Consider the following 14,597-nt stretch of genomic DNA (forward strand, 5'->3'; position numbering starts at 1 on the left):
GCAATGAGGATTCATTTGTTGATGAAGTTTCTCAGTCATCCAGGTCATGATAATTCTAGTTGACATTCCCACTTTATCCACATCCAAGCACAGGTTAAACATAAACTTAGCATACATGTACATTATATAGTGTATGTGTCATACATCAACCATATACACAGAACACATATACACAGAAGAGGTTACACGAACACCCTTCAGGATGAACTCCTTAACCGAGTTCCTATTTAGGTTAGTTTTCACAGCCTTATACCATATATGTTTGGCAACTATATAACTGTCACTAGACAGAAACCATGCAGGAGGCCCACAAACACAAGTTTTCACCCAACACACATATTACTATTTGTTAAGTTTAAAATGCAAGAATAACATATCAAAATAATAAAAGGGACTTTAGAGAATTTCCCTCATATTCCCCCCTTTGATTTATTTGTAAATCACAAAGCTAATCACATTTAAGCAAAGCATGCAGCAAGCATTAAGCAAATAATTCTCAAAACCTTACGTGGGCCTGTTTCGTTTGGCCAAATGATACAATTGCTCACTGGTTGGGAAACTGTCCCCATCCCTCTTATACTCCAGACATTCTTCCTTATCAGGATCAGTGGTGCGGAGTTGAACGTACTGCTCAACCTTCCCTCCTACAACAGTACCTATCCATCTATACATCACAGCTTTCATACTTGTCAGGGTACAAGTACAGATGCACAAAAGTATACCAAACACCATCAAAACTGGAATGAGAATTTGAACAATAACTGCACCATGGACCAAGTTTATCATGCAGTCATTTGTTAAAACTATAGCCTGCAGAATCTGAAGGTCCAAAGGACATCTCTGATTTTTTCAAGAGCAGTTATTACACTTGTAATATTATCCTCATTGTCTGGAATTAATGTCATGCAAGCTTCTCCTGTCAGGTTAAAAGTTACACACAATCTGCCAGTCTTAGCCATTGAACAATCAAGTGCCATTTCATGTTTCAACAGAGTTAAGCAGTGTGATCTGTCAATATCTGAGAGAAATCGGAAACCTTTAATAGTTTCGTTAGCAAACCCACACAGTGTATAGGTTATATTATCTATATGATCTGCCAAGAAAGTCACCCCATACCAAGGGAAAAGGCCAAGTCCCCATTTCTCCCCAAGAGAGATTCTCTGATGGTAAGACTCAAGGGTATTGCACTCAGCCATATTTCTCTTATGTCGACCAAACCCTGCTTTAGCCTGTTCCATAGGTATGAACATTATTCGGAGTAAGGTTTAACATCCCTTCCAATTCTTAGGTAAATAGAGAAAAGCTTTCTTACCACACTGCCAATAACAATTTGGAACTGGGCCTACTCTATTAGCAAAATCAGCTCTAACAGAATTGTTAGCAACTACTGTAACATTACCTACACCTAGAGAAACATTTTTAAAGTTTGGCTTCCCAGTCAGACCTGCCAAATTTATAGTAGGAGAGAGTGGGGTAAGATGAGCCACTTCTTACTTATGTTGTCCTGGAGGTAAGGAAAAATGACACAGAAATAGAATGAAAACACCTTTATTTCAGGATGTCTCCTATCAAATGAAATTATCAGAATGCATCTCTGACAAAGCTGCCCAAAATAATGACTTCTCAAAAAAAAGTGCTCCTGTGGCTCAACTTGCCCCAGGTTAGGGGTAAGTTGAACCAAGTCAGTGGGTAAGTTGAGACATCTGGGGGTAAACTGACCATCTGAGTTTTAAAATGTAAACCTGAGCATATTGTGCTAACAGTTTTAACAGTTTTGAACTTGTGAGAACAAACCACCAGTTAGTTTCAAAACAAACCACCAGTTAGTTTCAAACCCATTTAACCATTTAACCCTCTAGGCGCCAGAGTTTATTTAGGAAAATATTCCATTTGGATTGTAAGATTTCAAAAGGCTGTAGCTTGGAAGTGGTGAGAGATAAATTCATAGTGTAAATAAGTAAAATATTCATAATGACCTAAAGTTTGTGATGGGAGTAAATTTAATCATCTAATTTGCATATTGTGACGTCACCAGGTGACTGAAAGTAACTTTCAGTAAAACTGATTTTTGAACATATTTACACAGAAAAAAAATATTTATATTGTCATCTCATCCTCAAAATAAAGGAACAGGAGTCTGATTGGAGTAAATTTACTAATCTAACTTGTATGTCACCAGGTAAAATTCAGTAAAACGGAATTCTGAACATATTTACACAGTAGATTTTTTTTTTTTCATCCTCTCATCCTCAGAGTAAATGAACAGGAATCTGATAGGAGTAAATGTCCTAATCTAACTTGTAAAAAGAAAAGAAAACTCTCGCCGTGATCAGCGTGTGTTGCTTGTGTGACAGTGTGCGCAGCTGCAGCATCGTCAGTCACTCGTCTCTGACGAGCGATCGTCATCAGAGGACAAATCGTCCCTTCTGAATCGCGATCAGCAAAGATCTGTGCAAGTACCTCATCCGCACTGTAAAGTCTTTTGGGCATTTTGTTTTTTATTACAAAAATCGCTATCTGTCTCTCGATCTGTCCAGCACACTTCCGCCACCGCTCCGCGGCTCTCTCCTCTCCCACTCTGCCCGCTTAGCCGCTGCCGCTCCGACAGCCGGTGTCGGGTTTCAAACTTTTTTTTCTCAGGTATTTTGCATAGAAACACACCCCCAAATGACGTCAGGATTGAAGCTGAATCTATTGGCTATCTAGTGGTAGCAAGCAGTAACAGCACAAGGCAGTAGATTTAAAGATATGGGCTGTTTTAATGAGCAATGTTGCCTGTCGCAATAATGCGACTTTGGCGCCTAGAGGGTTAATCAAAACAACTATTCAATATTCCAACTGTCAAGGTTGCAGGGGAATATGAACTGTTCCTCCCTCCTTGCAGTTCCTCCAGACTTTTGAGGTTGAGGTAGCTTCTTCAGCACATCACTCCGTGGGAAAGATGTCTCATCCTTTTCCTTGAATGCAAAGGTGGGTTTCTTACTGCCAGTGATCCCTCAGATTCTCCTGAGAAATCTGGCACTCACTTTGTTGCCCACAAGGCTGTCAACCAAGCCAATGTAATGGTGGCTCCTGCATTTGGATGCAAATTTTACGATGACAAAGTCACCAACTACCAGATCTGAGACATCTGGTTCACTTCTTTCATTGCTGGAGCTCTCATGTTTAGAAGTGTCATCAAATGGGATGGCAACATCACTCTCCTCAGAGCTGCTTTCCACTGCGATTTTCGTTTGAGTTTGTTTCGTCTTCAGCTTTCCTTGCTCTTTGATGGTTCTTTCTGTTTTGCCTTTCTGTTTATTTTTCCTCTCTTCATGGGCACGTTCCATTGCCTGCTTTTCAGGTGTATCAGTCAGGATTCTTGTCTTCACACACTTTCGGTTTGTTTGTTTCCTGGGCTGCTGACTTTTGGGTGAGGGTAGAATCTCAGTAGGAGACACATATCCAGCATGGTTGGGGTGTGAATCTGTGTCACTTGGTGAAGCACATGCATGTGCAGGGCCTGGTGAAGGTAGCTCAGCAGAAAGAGAGGTTGAAACCACGGGTGCATCACCTGCAGCTGCAGGCTGCTGCTCCAGGTTGGGCCTGTCTGACACCATGGATGGCTCAAACTCTGCATTGGAGAAGACATCTCTGTTGTAAGGGGAAAATCCCAGTGGATCTGAATCCAGAGGAGATATTCCGTGGTGTCATTGCTGACATGAAAGCATCATTCACACAGCCAGGGAATGGACCATACACACTCTTATCCAGAGGCTGCAAGCAATGGGACGTGTGGGATGGAATTGTGAGCATAACAATACCATTTGTTTTTGCTATGTCCAAAGCCTTCAGTGAAATGTGGGCTTCATGGTTATCCAAGATTAGCAGCAGTGGCAGGTCAGGGGAGCACTTGGACTGAACCAGATGTTCAAAGAACTCAACGAAGATGTCTTCATTGATCCAGCCTGATCAGGTGGAGGTACCAGTTGATCCTGGAGGTGCTCCTGTAATGAGGCGGTCTTTGTATCTAACCCTTGGGAAGATAAACATGGGAGGGACTGTATTACCAGTCGCATTGACTGCACAGACCACAGTCACAAGTTCGCCTCTTTCAGTAGATGTGATGGCGCCCACTTGCTTCTTTCCTTTTTCTGCCACTACCTGCTTTAGTGTCTGTACTGTTGTTACACCTGTTTCATCAACATTATAAATCATGTTTGGAGAGAATTTATGCCTGTAAAACAAAGAAAAGAGCAATGATGATAATCAGAATAGTTAAAGTAATGCAAAAAATATTAGCAAGTACACATTCCTTAATATACCATGGTAATTATAGCTGGTAAGTAAACGTGTCAGTTTGTTGTTTATTTACTTAACTGCTGTATGTAGTTGTCATAAATAGTTATTAATGTTTTCAAATATATGAATTCTGTTACCTGTCCATCACGTTAGCCAGATTGTCAAAGAACTCCCCAACTGTAGTTTTACTGAAGGCTGTAGCCCTTCCCAAAGATGTCGCTTCAGGCATACGGCAGGAGAGATGGTGGTGTGCCATAAAATTGAACCAATCTTTACCTAAAAAAAAGTAATGGTACTGTATTGAACTACACAAAATAAATGAGTCTATGCCAACCTACTGAGTCATGTTATTTCTTGCACAGTCTACCGGCTAAACCTTTCTCTCTCCAGTTGCTGGGGGTAGGAATATAGTTTTTTTTCCGCCAATTCCAATGCCATAAATTCCAGTTCACGGCATTTCTTTGGAGTTAGGCCATGGAACTGCTCCGCGAGCTTCTTGATATGGTCTGCTAGCTCCTTCTCCACCTCCTCTGAGAAGACTCTCTTTGCTTCTGCTGTTCCACCGCACCCTACTGTTTTTACTTCCTTTGCCTCCCTCTTTTTCATGTACCTCCTCAATGTTGACCTGTCAGTATTTCTCTCTTTTGCCACTGATCTGATGGACTTTCCACCCTTGACATCATTGGCTGCTCTCTCCATCTATTCAAGGAGTGTTGAGCCCCAGCTTGTTTTCCTCTTGTAGGTTCTAGGCATGATACCTTTTCTACAATGGTTAACATATGACAAACACACAAAACCAGTTGAGTATACTCGACTGAAATACCATTTTATACGTCAGAGACTCAACTGAATTTTAGTGCCTTATGGTGGGGTAAGTTGAACCATTGGCTCAATTTACCCCATAGCCTTTGGCTCACTTTGCCCCATAGCCACCATTTTGGAAAAAACGGGCTAGCTTAGAAATTCAGGCTAATCTTTAGTGAAGTGATTCACATGATTTTATACGTTAGCAAATCACCAACATGTATAATATATAATTTTAGACCTGGATAAATTTGCTTTTACATAACAGTCATTTTACCTCATATGCAGAAAATTTACTTTGACAAGCAAAAAACTGTTTTTTGTGTTAAAAAATACTTACCACTTCTCCCATGTGCTTCTCTGCATCACAGCAAGATGGAAATGATGGGTGCTTCCTGAATTTATGGTCACATGACAAAACATGTGCACGGTTACCTAGATACAAGGGGTGGGTCAACTTACCCACTGGCTCATCTTACCCCACTCTTCCCTACATTTAGTAAACCCCATAGATTATTGATTACCATTATGACAGATTGACTCAACAAATGTATATGTAGCTTCTTGTGGTGTCACATAGCTAGTATTACTATGTTTAGAAGGTTCAAGCATTGTTTGACAATAATGAACAGTACAAACTAGGACCTCTGGATTCAGTAAACCTGTCGCATTTTCCCAAGCCTGGGCAGTTGCGATAACCTGCCAATTTTCACACATTCTGTGTGCCCAATTTTTGTGTATATTCGGTGTCAATGTAGATTGGCGATACAGGATACTCAGGATTTGTGGGGGGCAGGGTGTAGGACTGGCAGTCAAATTAAACATATTTGACCGTGACATTAGAGGACCTAGTATAGCCAAACTTGGTTATCCCCCTTGGATTGTTTGGCTAGATGCCTAAGAAAAGAATACCATGAATTTCTATTACTTACATCATCAGCCCTCAGGGAGTCTGCATCAAACCCCCATGGTCTCCACCTATCACCCTTAAACAGCTCTCTTTTGCATCTTCTCAAGTCATGTATAGTTGGGTCCGCAAGATCTTCATCCTGTGGTTGGGTTGGATTATCAAAGTCAGCGTCATCAGTTTCATTCCCATGCTCATACCACAACATTATTGGGACAACGATGACAAAACTCATCTGAAGCACAAAGTGCCTCTCATTCCACACCCTGTTCTCCTGAATGGGTGCCATGCCTTTCTCTCTGGCTCCATCGCTTTGCAGACTGGGTTGAAGTCTGCTAAGCCAGCAGTTGCTCTTGTTGGCCTCCTTGATCCTCAATAGCGTCCTCAGTGGCGGGCCTGTGATCCTCTAACGCTGGAGCTTTCCTGCAGTGACTGGGATGAATCCATGTGGCTCTCTCTGCTACTTTCACAGTGGAATTGGTCACCAGAAGCACCTGGAATGGTCCCGTCCAGCATGGTTTTCTCCAATTCCGTCTCTTGCAAGTCTTTCAACACCACCCAATCTCCAGGCTACGACAAATGCAATGGTCCTTGCAGTGGGATTGGTAGAGCTGCTTTCACCTGTGCGTGGATAGACTTTAGAGAGTTGGAGAGATTAATACAGTAATTCAACATAGAATCATCAAATTATTCCCCCCTTAGGCACAACCTTTGTCCTGGGGAGGACAACCCTGTATTCATGGACCGCCCCATGATGATCTCAAATGAGGACAAACCTGTCTTGCATTTTCCTCGCAGCAGCACTTTTGCTACTGCTGTTGCATCTGCTTTTGTCTTTGGAAAAACTTCAGTCCATTTAGAAAACATGTCAACTATCACCAAACAATATTTTTTTCCTTCACATGGTGACAGTTCAATGAAATCCATCATTCAGTGGTCAAATGAAGCATCTGGGGTAGGATGGCTGACTGCTTCATTGCCTGACCTTGCCCTGCATCATGCCTGAGACACACTAGGCACTTCAAACAAAAAAAAAATGTAGTGTTAGTATCTATTAGCTGTTTTCACCATCCCTCCTTTTGACACGTGATCCTTTTCATGTGTCAACTTTGCCAAATTTAGGCAAACACGGGTTACCGTTTGGACCATACCAAACATTATTGACATATTTACAACCAGTGTCTTTCCACTAAGCATTCTTCTGGGCTTCAACCAGTTCTGCAAAGGAGACTGTAGGGGTTACAGAATAAGTAATGTTAGACATTTGTAATGTTACAACTGGAGCTTGTGCCGCTGCCTTAGCAGCCAGATCAGCTCTTGCATTTACTTTTGAAACACAATCTTTTGCTTTTGTGTGAGCTTCACACTTGCAAACAGCTATCTCCTGTGGAAATAATATTGATTCCAAAAGGTTAAATACCTACAACATAAAAAATCACATCGACATTTATTAAGGATGTTGTAGTTAAATCAGGTCTTGGAGAGCAGATTTCTGCAATTGCAGCCAAACAGTCATGTGGTTCACCATCTGCTTCTGTAGGCAAAAGAGTCGTAGGATTTAATACAGTGCATCAGGTTATAATAACATCAGGAAATGTGAGCAATACATTATGGTAATGCATCATTCTTGCTGGAGTCAGGTGACTCATTCTCTGCTCCAGAAGGATCAATGACACTGCTTGTGGAACCAAAAAAAAATTTGTTTCTGTTATCCCACCAACCCTCTCGATGTTAGTACCGCTACTGATGCTGCAGCCACAGATTTCAAACAGTGCGGCAATCTTGCTGCAACAGAATCCAACTTTGATGAGAATGGGCTACAGGTCTAAGTTTTCCCCCATGTTTCTGCAGCAACACTCTGCAGAGGCTATGCTATTTAAGCAAAATCAGGAATCCACTGCCTACAGTAGCCTGTCAAAAAAAGCCATCATCTATTTCTTTCTGTGATTGGTTTAGGAATTTTCAAAATGGCTTGGATTATATCATCTGATAGCTTTTTCCTTCATGAGAAATTATGTGGTTTAGGAAGGTTACTTCCTGTCTTACCCACTGTAACTTTGAGAGGCTGACTTTGTGGCCTTATGCTGCTAAATATTGTAGCATTGCCACTGTGTCAGCCTGGCCGGCCTGTTCAATTTCTGAACACTAAAGTAATTTGGATGTGCTGGTATACTGAAAAATGCATGTTCTAGATCTTACAACACAGAAGTACTTGCTTTCATTAGGTACCTGTTACAGAATTATGTGGGGATCCGGAACCACCGGGGCTCTGGCATGTACAAGGTCATTCAAAGCGTTTAATTATTGGACAAATCGCCACGTTGTAGGCTGATTTTCCTGTGGAGACTTTTTTTACTGGGAAGACAGAAGTACGACATGGTGAGTCTGGACACGACACAATAACCCCTTACGTCATGAGTGATTCAAATACTGGAGTTATTCCTTCAGTAGCTTCTGGACTCAATGGAAATTGAGCTTTAGAAGGTCTGTAATCAGACTTAGGTGTGACAACCAATGGTGCTACTGTTTTCATCAAGCCTACATCATATTTGTGTTTTGCCCACAGTTCATTAGGAACATCAGCCAATTGTGGATCATCAAGTGTCATTTGTGTTCAGAATCAGAATCAGAATTCCTTTATTAGTCCCGCAAATAGGGAAATATGTCCAACAACATAATAAAAATGTAAGAAGAAGAGCTAGAGCAGATATAGAAATATAATCATATATACATAATGGGCTGGATCTACTAAAGGTTTGCATGTATTAAAACGTGTGCAAACTCCTTGCACACGCAAAAAAAAATGTACGAACTGATTTACTAACAGTGCGCAAAAAGGGTTGTGTCTGTCAAAGGTGCAAAATAGCGCGTCTGCATCCAGTTAGTACGTTTGCAGCAATGAATATGCAATATGGGGCGTTTACACGAAATTGTGTGTGTTCTGGGTGGAGAAAATGTAAATATATTAATTTAGCACACGCAAAGTGATTTATCAAACCTGAAAGCAATTTTGCTAATAGAAACTGCTTCTATTTTTAACACGTCTCAAAGGGAGGTGCAAAGGGTTTGTATGCGTAATTGCGCACACATGGCTGCGGTTATTGTTGCAAGAAGGAGACGCCGAAACAATAGAATCAATCTTCTGATGTCTTTGTATCTCCTTTTCACTTCATCCACTGTTCGCCTGTTTTTTCCAACAGCATTAACTTTTTCACCGATTTTCTCCCACACGGCGTTCCTTTGCGCGACCGTCAGATTCCTTGGCTGCAGCTCATTGAAATGTTTATTCACTTCCTCTACCAACACTTCTAATTCCAAAGGGTCGAATTTCACTTTGCGCTTTCGCTCTCTCAAACTCGCCATGCTGAAAACCATGAAACATGCTAAACCCTCATTTAAATAGGCGTGTCTCCAACACTTTGCGCCTGTTGTCATTTATGCAATCACTCTTAGTAAATCGCCCGCAAACTGCGGTTCAACCCCACACGCAAATTTCTAGATTGCGCACGCAGATTAGTACAAGCAATTTGGGATCTTAGTAGATCCGGCCCTATATGTACAAATATAAACAGTGTAATTATAAACAGTGTGGGCAGTGTATTGGTATTAACAAATAATAAATATGAGTATGAAAATTGCCCAGTTAGTGCAAACCAAAATGAGAAATGAGTTATATATACAGTTTGTATTGCACAGTGCACAGTGAGGTCTAGTGGGAGCAGTGCTGATTGTAGAGTGTGACAGCAACAAGAAGGAAGAACCTGCAATACCTCTCCTTCAGTGTACCAGTCTATCGCTGAAGGAGCTGCCCAGTACTCTGATAGTGTCCTGCAGGGGGTGGGACTCCTTCACCAGCAGCGATGACAGCTTATCCATCATCCTGCTCTCTCCCACCACCTACACTGGGTCAAGAGGGCTTCCCAGGATGGAGCTGGCCTTCTTGATAAGTTTATCAAGTCTCTTCCTATCTGCTGCCGAGATGCTGCTGCTCCAGCAGACTATTCCATAGAAAATGGCTGATGCCACCACAGAGTCATAGAAAGTCCTCAGAAGTGCCCCCTGCACTCCAAAGGACCTGAGCTTCCTCAGCAGATGGAGTCTGCTCTGACCTTTCTTATAGGTTGCAATCACAAATGGCAACTGTTCATACACCTTCTGGAGTAGCAGATGCATTGCATGTATGCCCACAAATGTACAACAGTATGTTTTATTATTGGATGGTGAGTATATAACTCTTTCACCCTCCTCTGGTGATGGAAATCCAATCATTTACCATTAAAGTGTTAATCTCCTCCCAACTGGACGAGGATCATCAGTTTTCAAACTCCATGTGTAAACATACAGAGGAGGAGTAGGATTGTAATACACACCCTGAAAAGACATGTTGTCTACATGCTTTATTGGCAAACCCTCTTCTATGAACCATATTCACACATCAAATCACAAGCCATTAAATTTATAGGACAGCAGGATGAAAACAAAAAAGAATGTTTTGCACCTGAGTCTACAAAAAACTATATCTCTTTTCCTGCTATTGACATTGTTTTTATCAGAGGCAAATGCAATGGGAGAATTAGACATTGAGTCATTTCTAAAATCATGCTTTTCTGTTGTACTTTGAGAATTATCATATATATGTGTTTGTGTCTCATCCTTTTGTGTGTGCGTCCGTGTGTTTCTGCTCACCCTTTTCCACGCCCAGTTCTGTCTCTGCCTCCAGTCAGCAGCCCCCTCTCCCACGACCTCCTCTTTCTCTCCCTATTGGGTTAGTCACAGTCACTTGGTTCTCTGGTCAGAACTACCATTCTTCTTTGTCTTCAGACTCTGGTTCAGGACAATCTCTCACCCAATGGTCGTATCTTCCACAACAGAAGTAACCCTCTGGGCGTCTCTTGTTAAAAGCCAATCTTTGTCCTCTGCCCCGATTATATTGCAATTTCTGCTCCATCTGAGCCATTTGAAGTCTGTGTCCCAACTTCTCCTTTTTTTCTTGTCAATTTGCTCCTCACTTCTTGCCACCACTTTCTCTGCATGTTGAGCACGTGCCAGCATGTCAGTCAGACGTCCCATGTTGAGTATCCTTCCATGACATCTCTCAAGTCAGCTGTTGTCCATGGTCGATACACATACATTGTCCCTGCAGCCCTGGAATTTGCTACTTCGACCATAGGCATTGTAGAACAGACTTGTCCATATTGTCTCTTTTCGGTCCCCCATAGAGACAAGTTGCTTATTTCAGGCAGAATGGGTGCTGGACATTTACTGCCAGTGGGGCTGGTGGGGGTTAGGAGAATTTTACGTCCCCCACTATGCAACCTTCCCGACATTGGTGGTGTAGTAGGAGCATTCAGACCAGGCAGAGGCAGGGGTGGATACAGTTGGCCAGGCGCTGCAGGTTGGACACCCACGAGTGGTTCATCAAGTTGTGGTGCGTTAGGAGGCCCATAGGGAGGAGGTGCCACTTCCCCAGAGAGACAGTCCAGGTCCTGGTCAACTTTCCCTGTGGAGAGCTTAGCACACTGCACTTTAGCTACCCCCCTTTACTATGCCTATTTTTCTGTATTACTCTCAACTGAGTTTTTAATTTCTCTGTCTGATTGGGACTAAAACTACCATTTATTGGAGAACAAAGTTTCTTCAAAATGCCAAATGTGCACATGTCCAGTCAAGTTAACTTTGATTTATTCCCCATTTTGAGCAATTTTGAATAAAAAGTCCAGAGATTTCGAGAATTCCCACACAATTTGTTTTCTTTTCACCAGTCCAACTGGTTAAAAGTACTTCAACCAGTCCAACTGGTTTACCTTCAGCTAGTGCAACTAGCTTACTTTCAACTAGTCCAACTACTTTACTTTTAACCCGATTAATGTGTCCAACATCATTAATAAGCTTGTCAGCCCCTCAGCGGGCTATACACTAGGCCTGTCCTATCAAATATTGTGTCCTCACCTTTAAATTCTTTATCCCTCAGGATGCCAAGTCATCACTTCACATCACCACTCACCACTTCTCATCCCCACCGATCAATTAACAATCCTCTCTTGGGGAGAGGTTTTAGGCTCCGGGACCCAGTCCTCGGCTACGCAGTTAACCTGTCAGAGTGTATCTCCGGGACATCCCGGACAAGCCCCCAGTGCAGATGAGAGTTGGTCAAAGACCAAGTTCGACACAATATTTCTTTTCTAGAGGTTCTTTATTGCTTGCAAACAAGAATCACACATCAGCAGCACATAGATGAAGACTGAAGAGAGGCAGTCTCTCCTCATCTTTTATAGTAGAAAACCAATACACAAAATTGCAGCAGTCACAAGGTTATAACTGGACTCACTTAAAATAACACTTTCTCCACATCCACCACAGGTTAAACATAAACTTACCATACATATACATTACATAGTTTATGTGTCATACAGCAACCATTGTCAGAACACATACAGAAGAGGTTACACGAACACCCTTCAGATGAACTCCTTAACCGAGTTCCTATTTAGGTTAGTTTTCACAGCCTTATACCGTATATGTTCGGCAACTATATAATTGTCACTAGACAGTTTGTTTTGTTTTTGTAGAATATTTTTCAAATTTCTCCCCCTAACTACCAAACTGAGGCACCAAAGCATGGCTGTGTGAAAAAGACTTGTGTTTATATTCCTAATGTCTAAATTGTTTACTTATACAGCAAGTCTATTGCACAAGTGATAAATACAATGGTATATTATTCTGACGGTCTTGCTTATCTTCCTACATGCTATAAAGTAATAAAAAATACTTGGCATTCCCTGGTCTTTTATGTAGTGTATCACATATACTTTGTGAAAGACCAGGAGAATCCCAGGTATTGCCACTCTTATAGAACTGGCTCATTTAAATTTAAATTGGAAAATGAATGACTACATTAAACAAATGTTGAACTGAATCAAATTGCATCATATTGCATCGCAATGCATTCCATCAAATTATCCTGTATTAAAAAAATGTTTAGTCCCTGAAGTTTTAGTATTAACAAAGAGCTCAAGAAAGAGTTCCAAAAAATAAAGTGTAAGATGTAGCAATACACAATTCATAGTATGCAATGTACCTCAGTTGTGCCTTCATGGTTCGGCACATTTTTGTACGGTAAATATTTAGAATATTGAACTGAAGAAATATTTTTACAGATCCTACTGTGCCAAATGATTCTACATGTACCTGGTTAGCCCCAACTTACAAAATAATGAACAAGACATTTAAAATATTGTTATTTGTTGTAATGGCATGTATCTTGTTTGAATATTCAATTTCTAACCATGTTAATAAATATCTGTCATATCTTTTCGCAGAGGGAACTGGTTCGTAGGCACATCCAGAAAGAGTTTTGGAGAGTACAAGATGTATTAGAGGGACTGCACAAAAATAACTCATCCAGAGGTACTGACACAGGCAAAAACAGAGGTAACACACTGCTGGAAAATAATCACATGTTTAGTGGAAATACCATGTATATGTCTATCATGTATGTTCTAATGAATCTATTCCTGCCACCTTCACCTCCCTCTGTTTCTCTTGCGCAGTGGCCAGCGGTGCATCGGGCTCCTTTAGCACCAATAGTCCAGCCAGTCCCATGAGCTCAGTAAGCCTTACCAGCCCACTCAGTCCCTTCTCCCCAGTGTCGGGCTCCCAGGCCTCCCCAACCAAACAGCTGGGTCAGGAGGTAAGCACCGGACACACCCAGCTGGGGACCAAGCCCAATTCAAAACCTGGCACAGTTCCAGGCTCAGACTCTAAAAACAACCAAGAAGGGCATAAAAGATCAAGTCTTAAACCCTGACCCAACTCATGTATAGTGCTTTCATTTGAAAACTGACCCCAAGCCTAGGTTTCGACACAAAGTCTGACCGAGTCTGCATACAGATGGTAATTATTACTATGGTTGTGAAACCCATGGACATGCTTTTCCTCAGTTACCCCTTGATTTCCAATACCTTATCTACCCAAGGAAATCCTTGAAATATGAGGCTCTCCTTGTCAGCAGACAGACCACAGGCAATAAACTTGGCATATAATATTCCTCATACTTTGCAGCACATTCAAGCTCAATGTTTATTTCAAGTGCTGTACTTTTCAACATAACTTTTCATCATTATTAATACCACAACATAATACACTAAAGTGGTCAGGTTGGGAACCAGTAGGTTATGCATCTTTCTTCTTGTTGCATTTAGTGTCCCTTGAAATGACCAATGATTTAACTGTAGCTGAAATGCGGCCCATCAAAAATGTTCAGTCATGTAACTTCTTCTACTTCTTCCCCTTTACTGACAGTGACATAGCCAACTTCATTTCAGATGCCTTTTTGTACACAGCCCCGTTTGACACGCCCACCTCCACGTGCTGAGCAGGTTTGGCTGTATTAGGGGGTGGAGCGTCAGGAGGGTGCATGCATTGCATCCTGGTACATGTAGGCAGGCTGTGCATTGTGCAAGCCGGAAAATTCTAATAACCCAACTCTCTCTGTCAAGACACCACACACTTTGGATTGGATTGACTCAATTAACTAAATTTACCATCAACACTGATTGGAATATCCACATAAAACATGGTGAATTTCTCCTTTTAGAACAATATT

The 14,597-nt window shown here is 41.6% G+C and overlaps 1 protein-coding gene across 1 annotated transcript in view; it reads left to right on the forward strand.

Annotated features, from left to right (window-relative positions):
* Positions 1 to 14,597, forward strand: part of plekha6 (pleckstrin homology domain containing, family A member 6) — a 176,630-nt gene that overhangs the window by 118,224 nt on the left and 43,809 nt on the right. Inside the window, exons 13-14 of the mRNA XM_073468089.1 lie at positions 13,312 to 13,423; positions 13,543 to 13,682. Of these exons, the coding sequence (XP_073324190.1) occupies positions 13,312 to 13,423; positions 13,543 to 13,682 (252 nt within the window). The remainder of the gene's footprint in view (positions 1 to 13,311; positions 13,424 to 13,542; positions 13,683 to 14,597) is intronic.

The sequence above is a fragment of the Pagrus major genome, chromosome 6 (assembly GCF_040436345.1).
Source record: "Pagrus major chromosome 6, Pma_NU_1.0".
In the NCBI taxonomy this organism is placed as follows: Eukaryota; Metazoa; Chordata; class Actinopteri; order Spariformes; family Sparidae; genus Pagrus; species Pagrus major.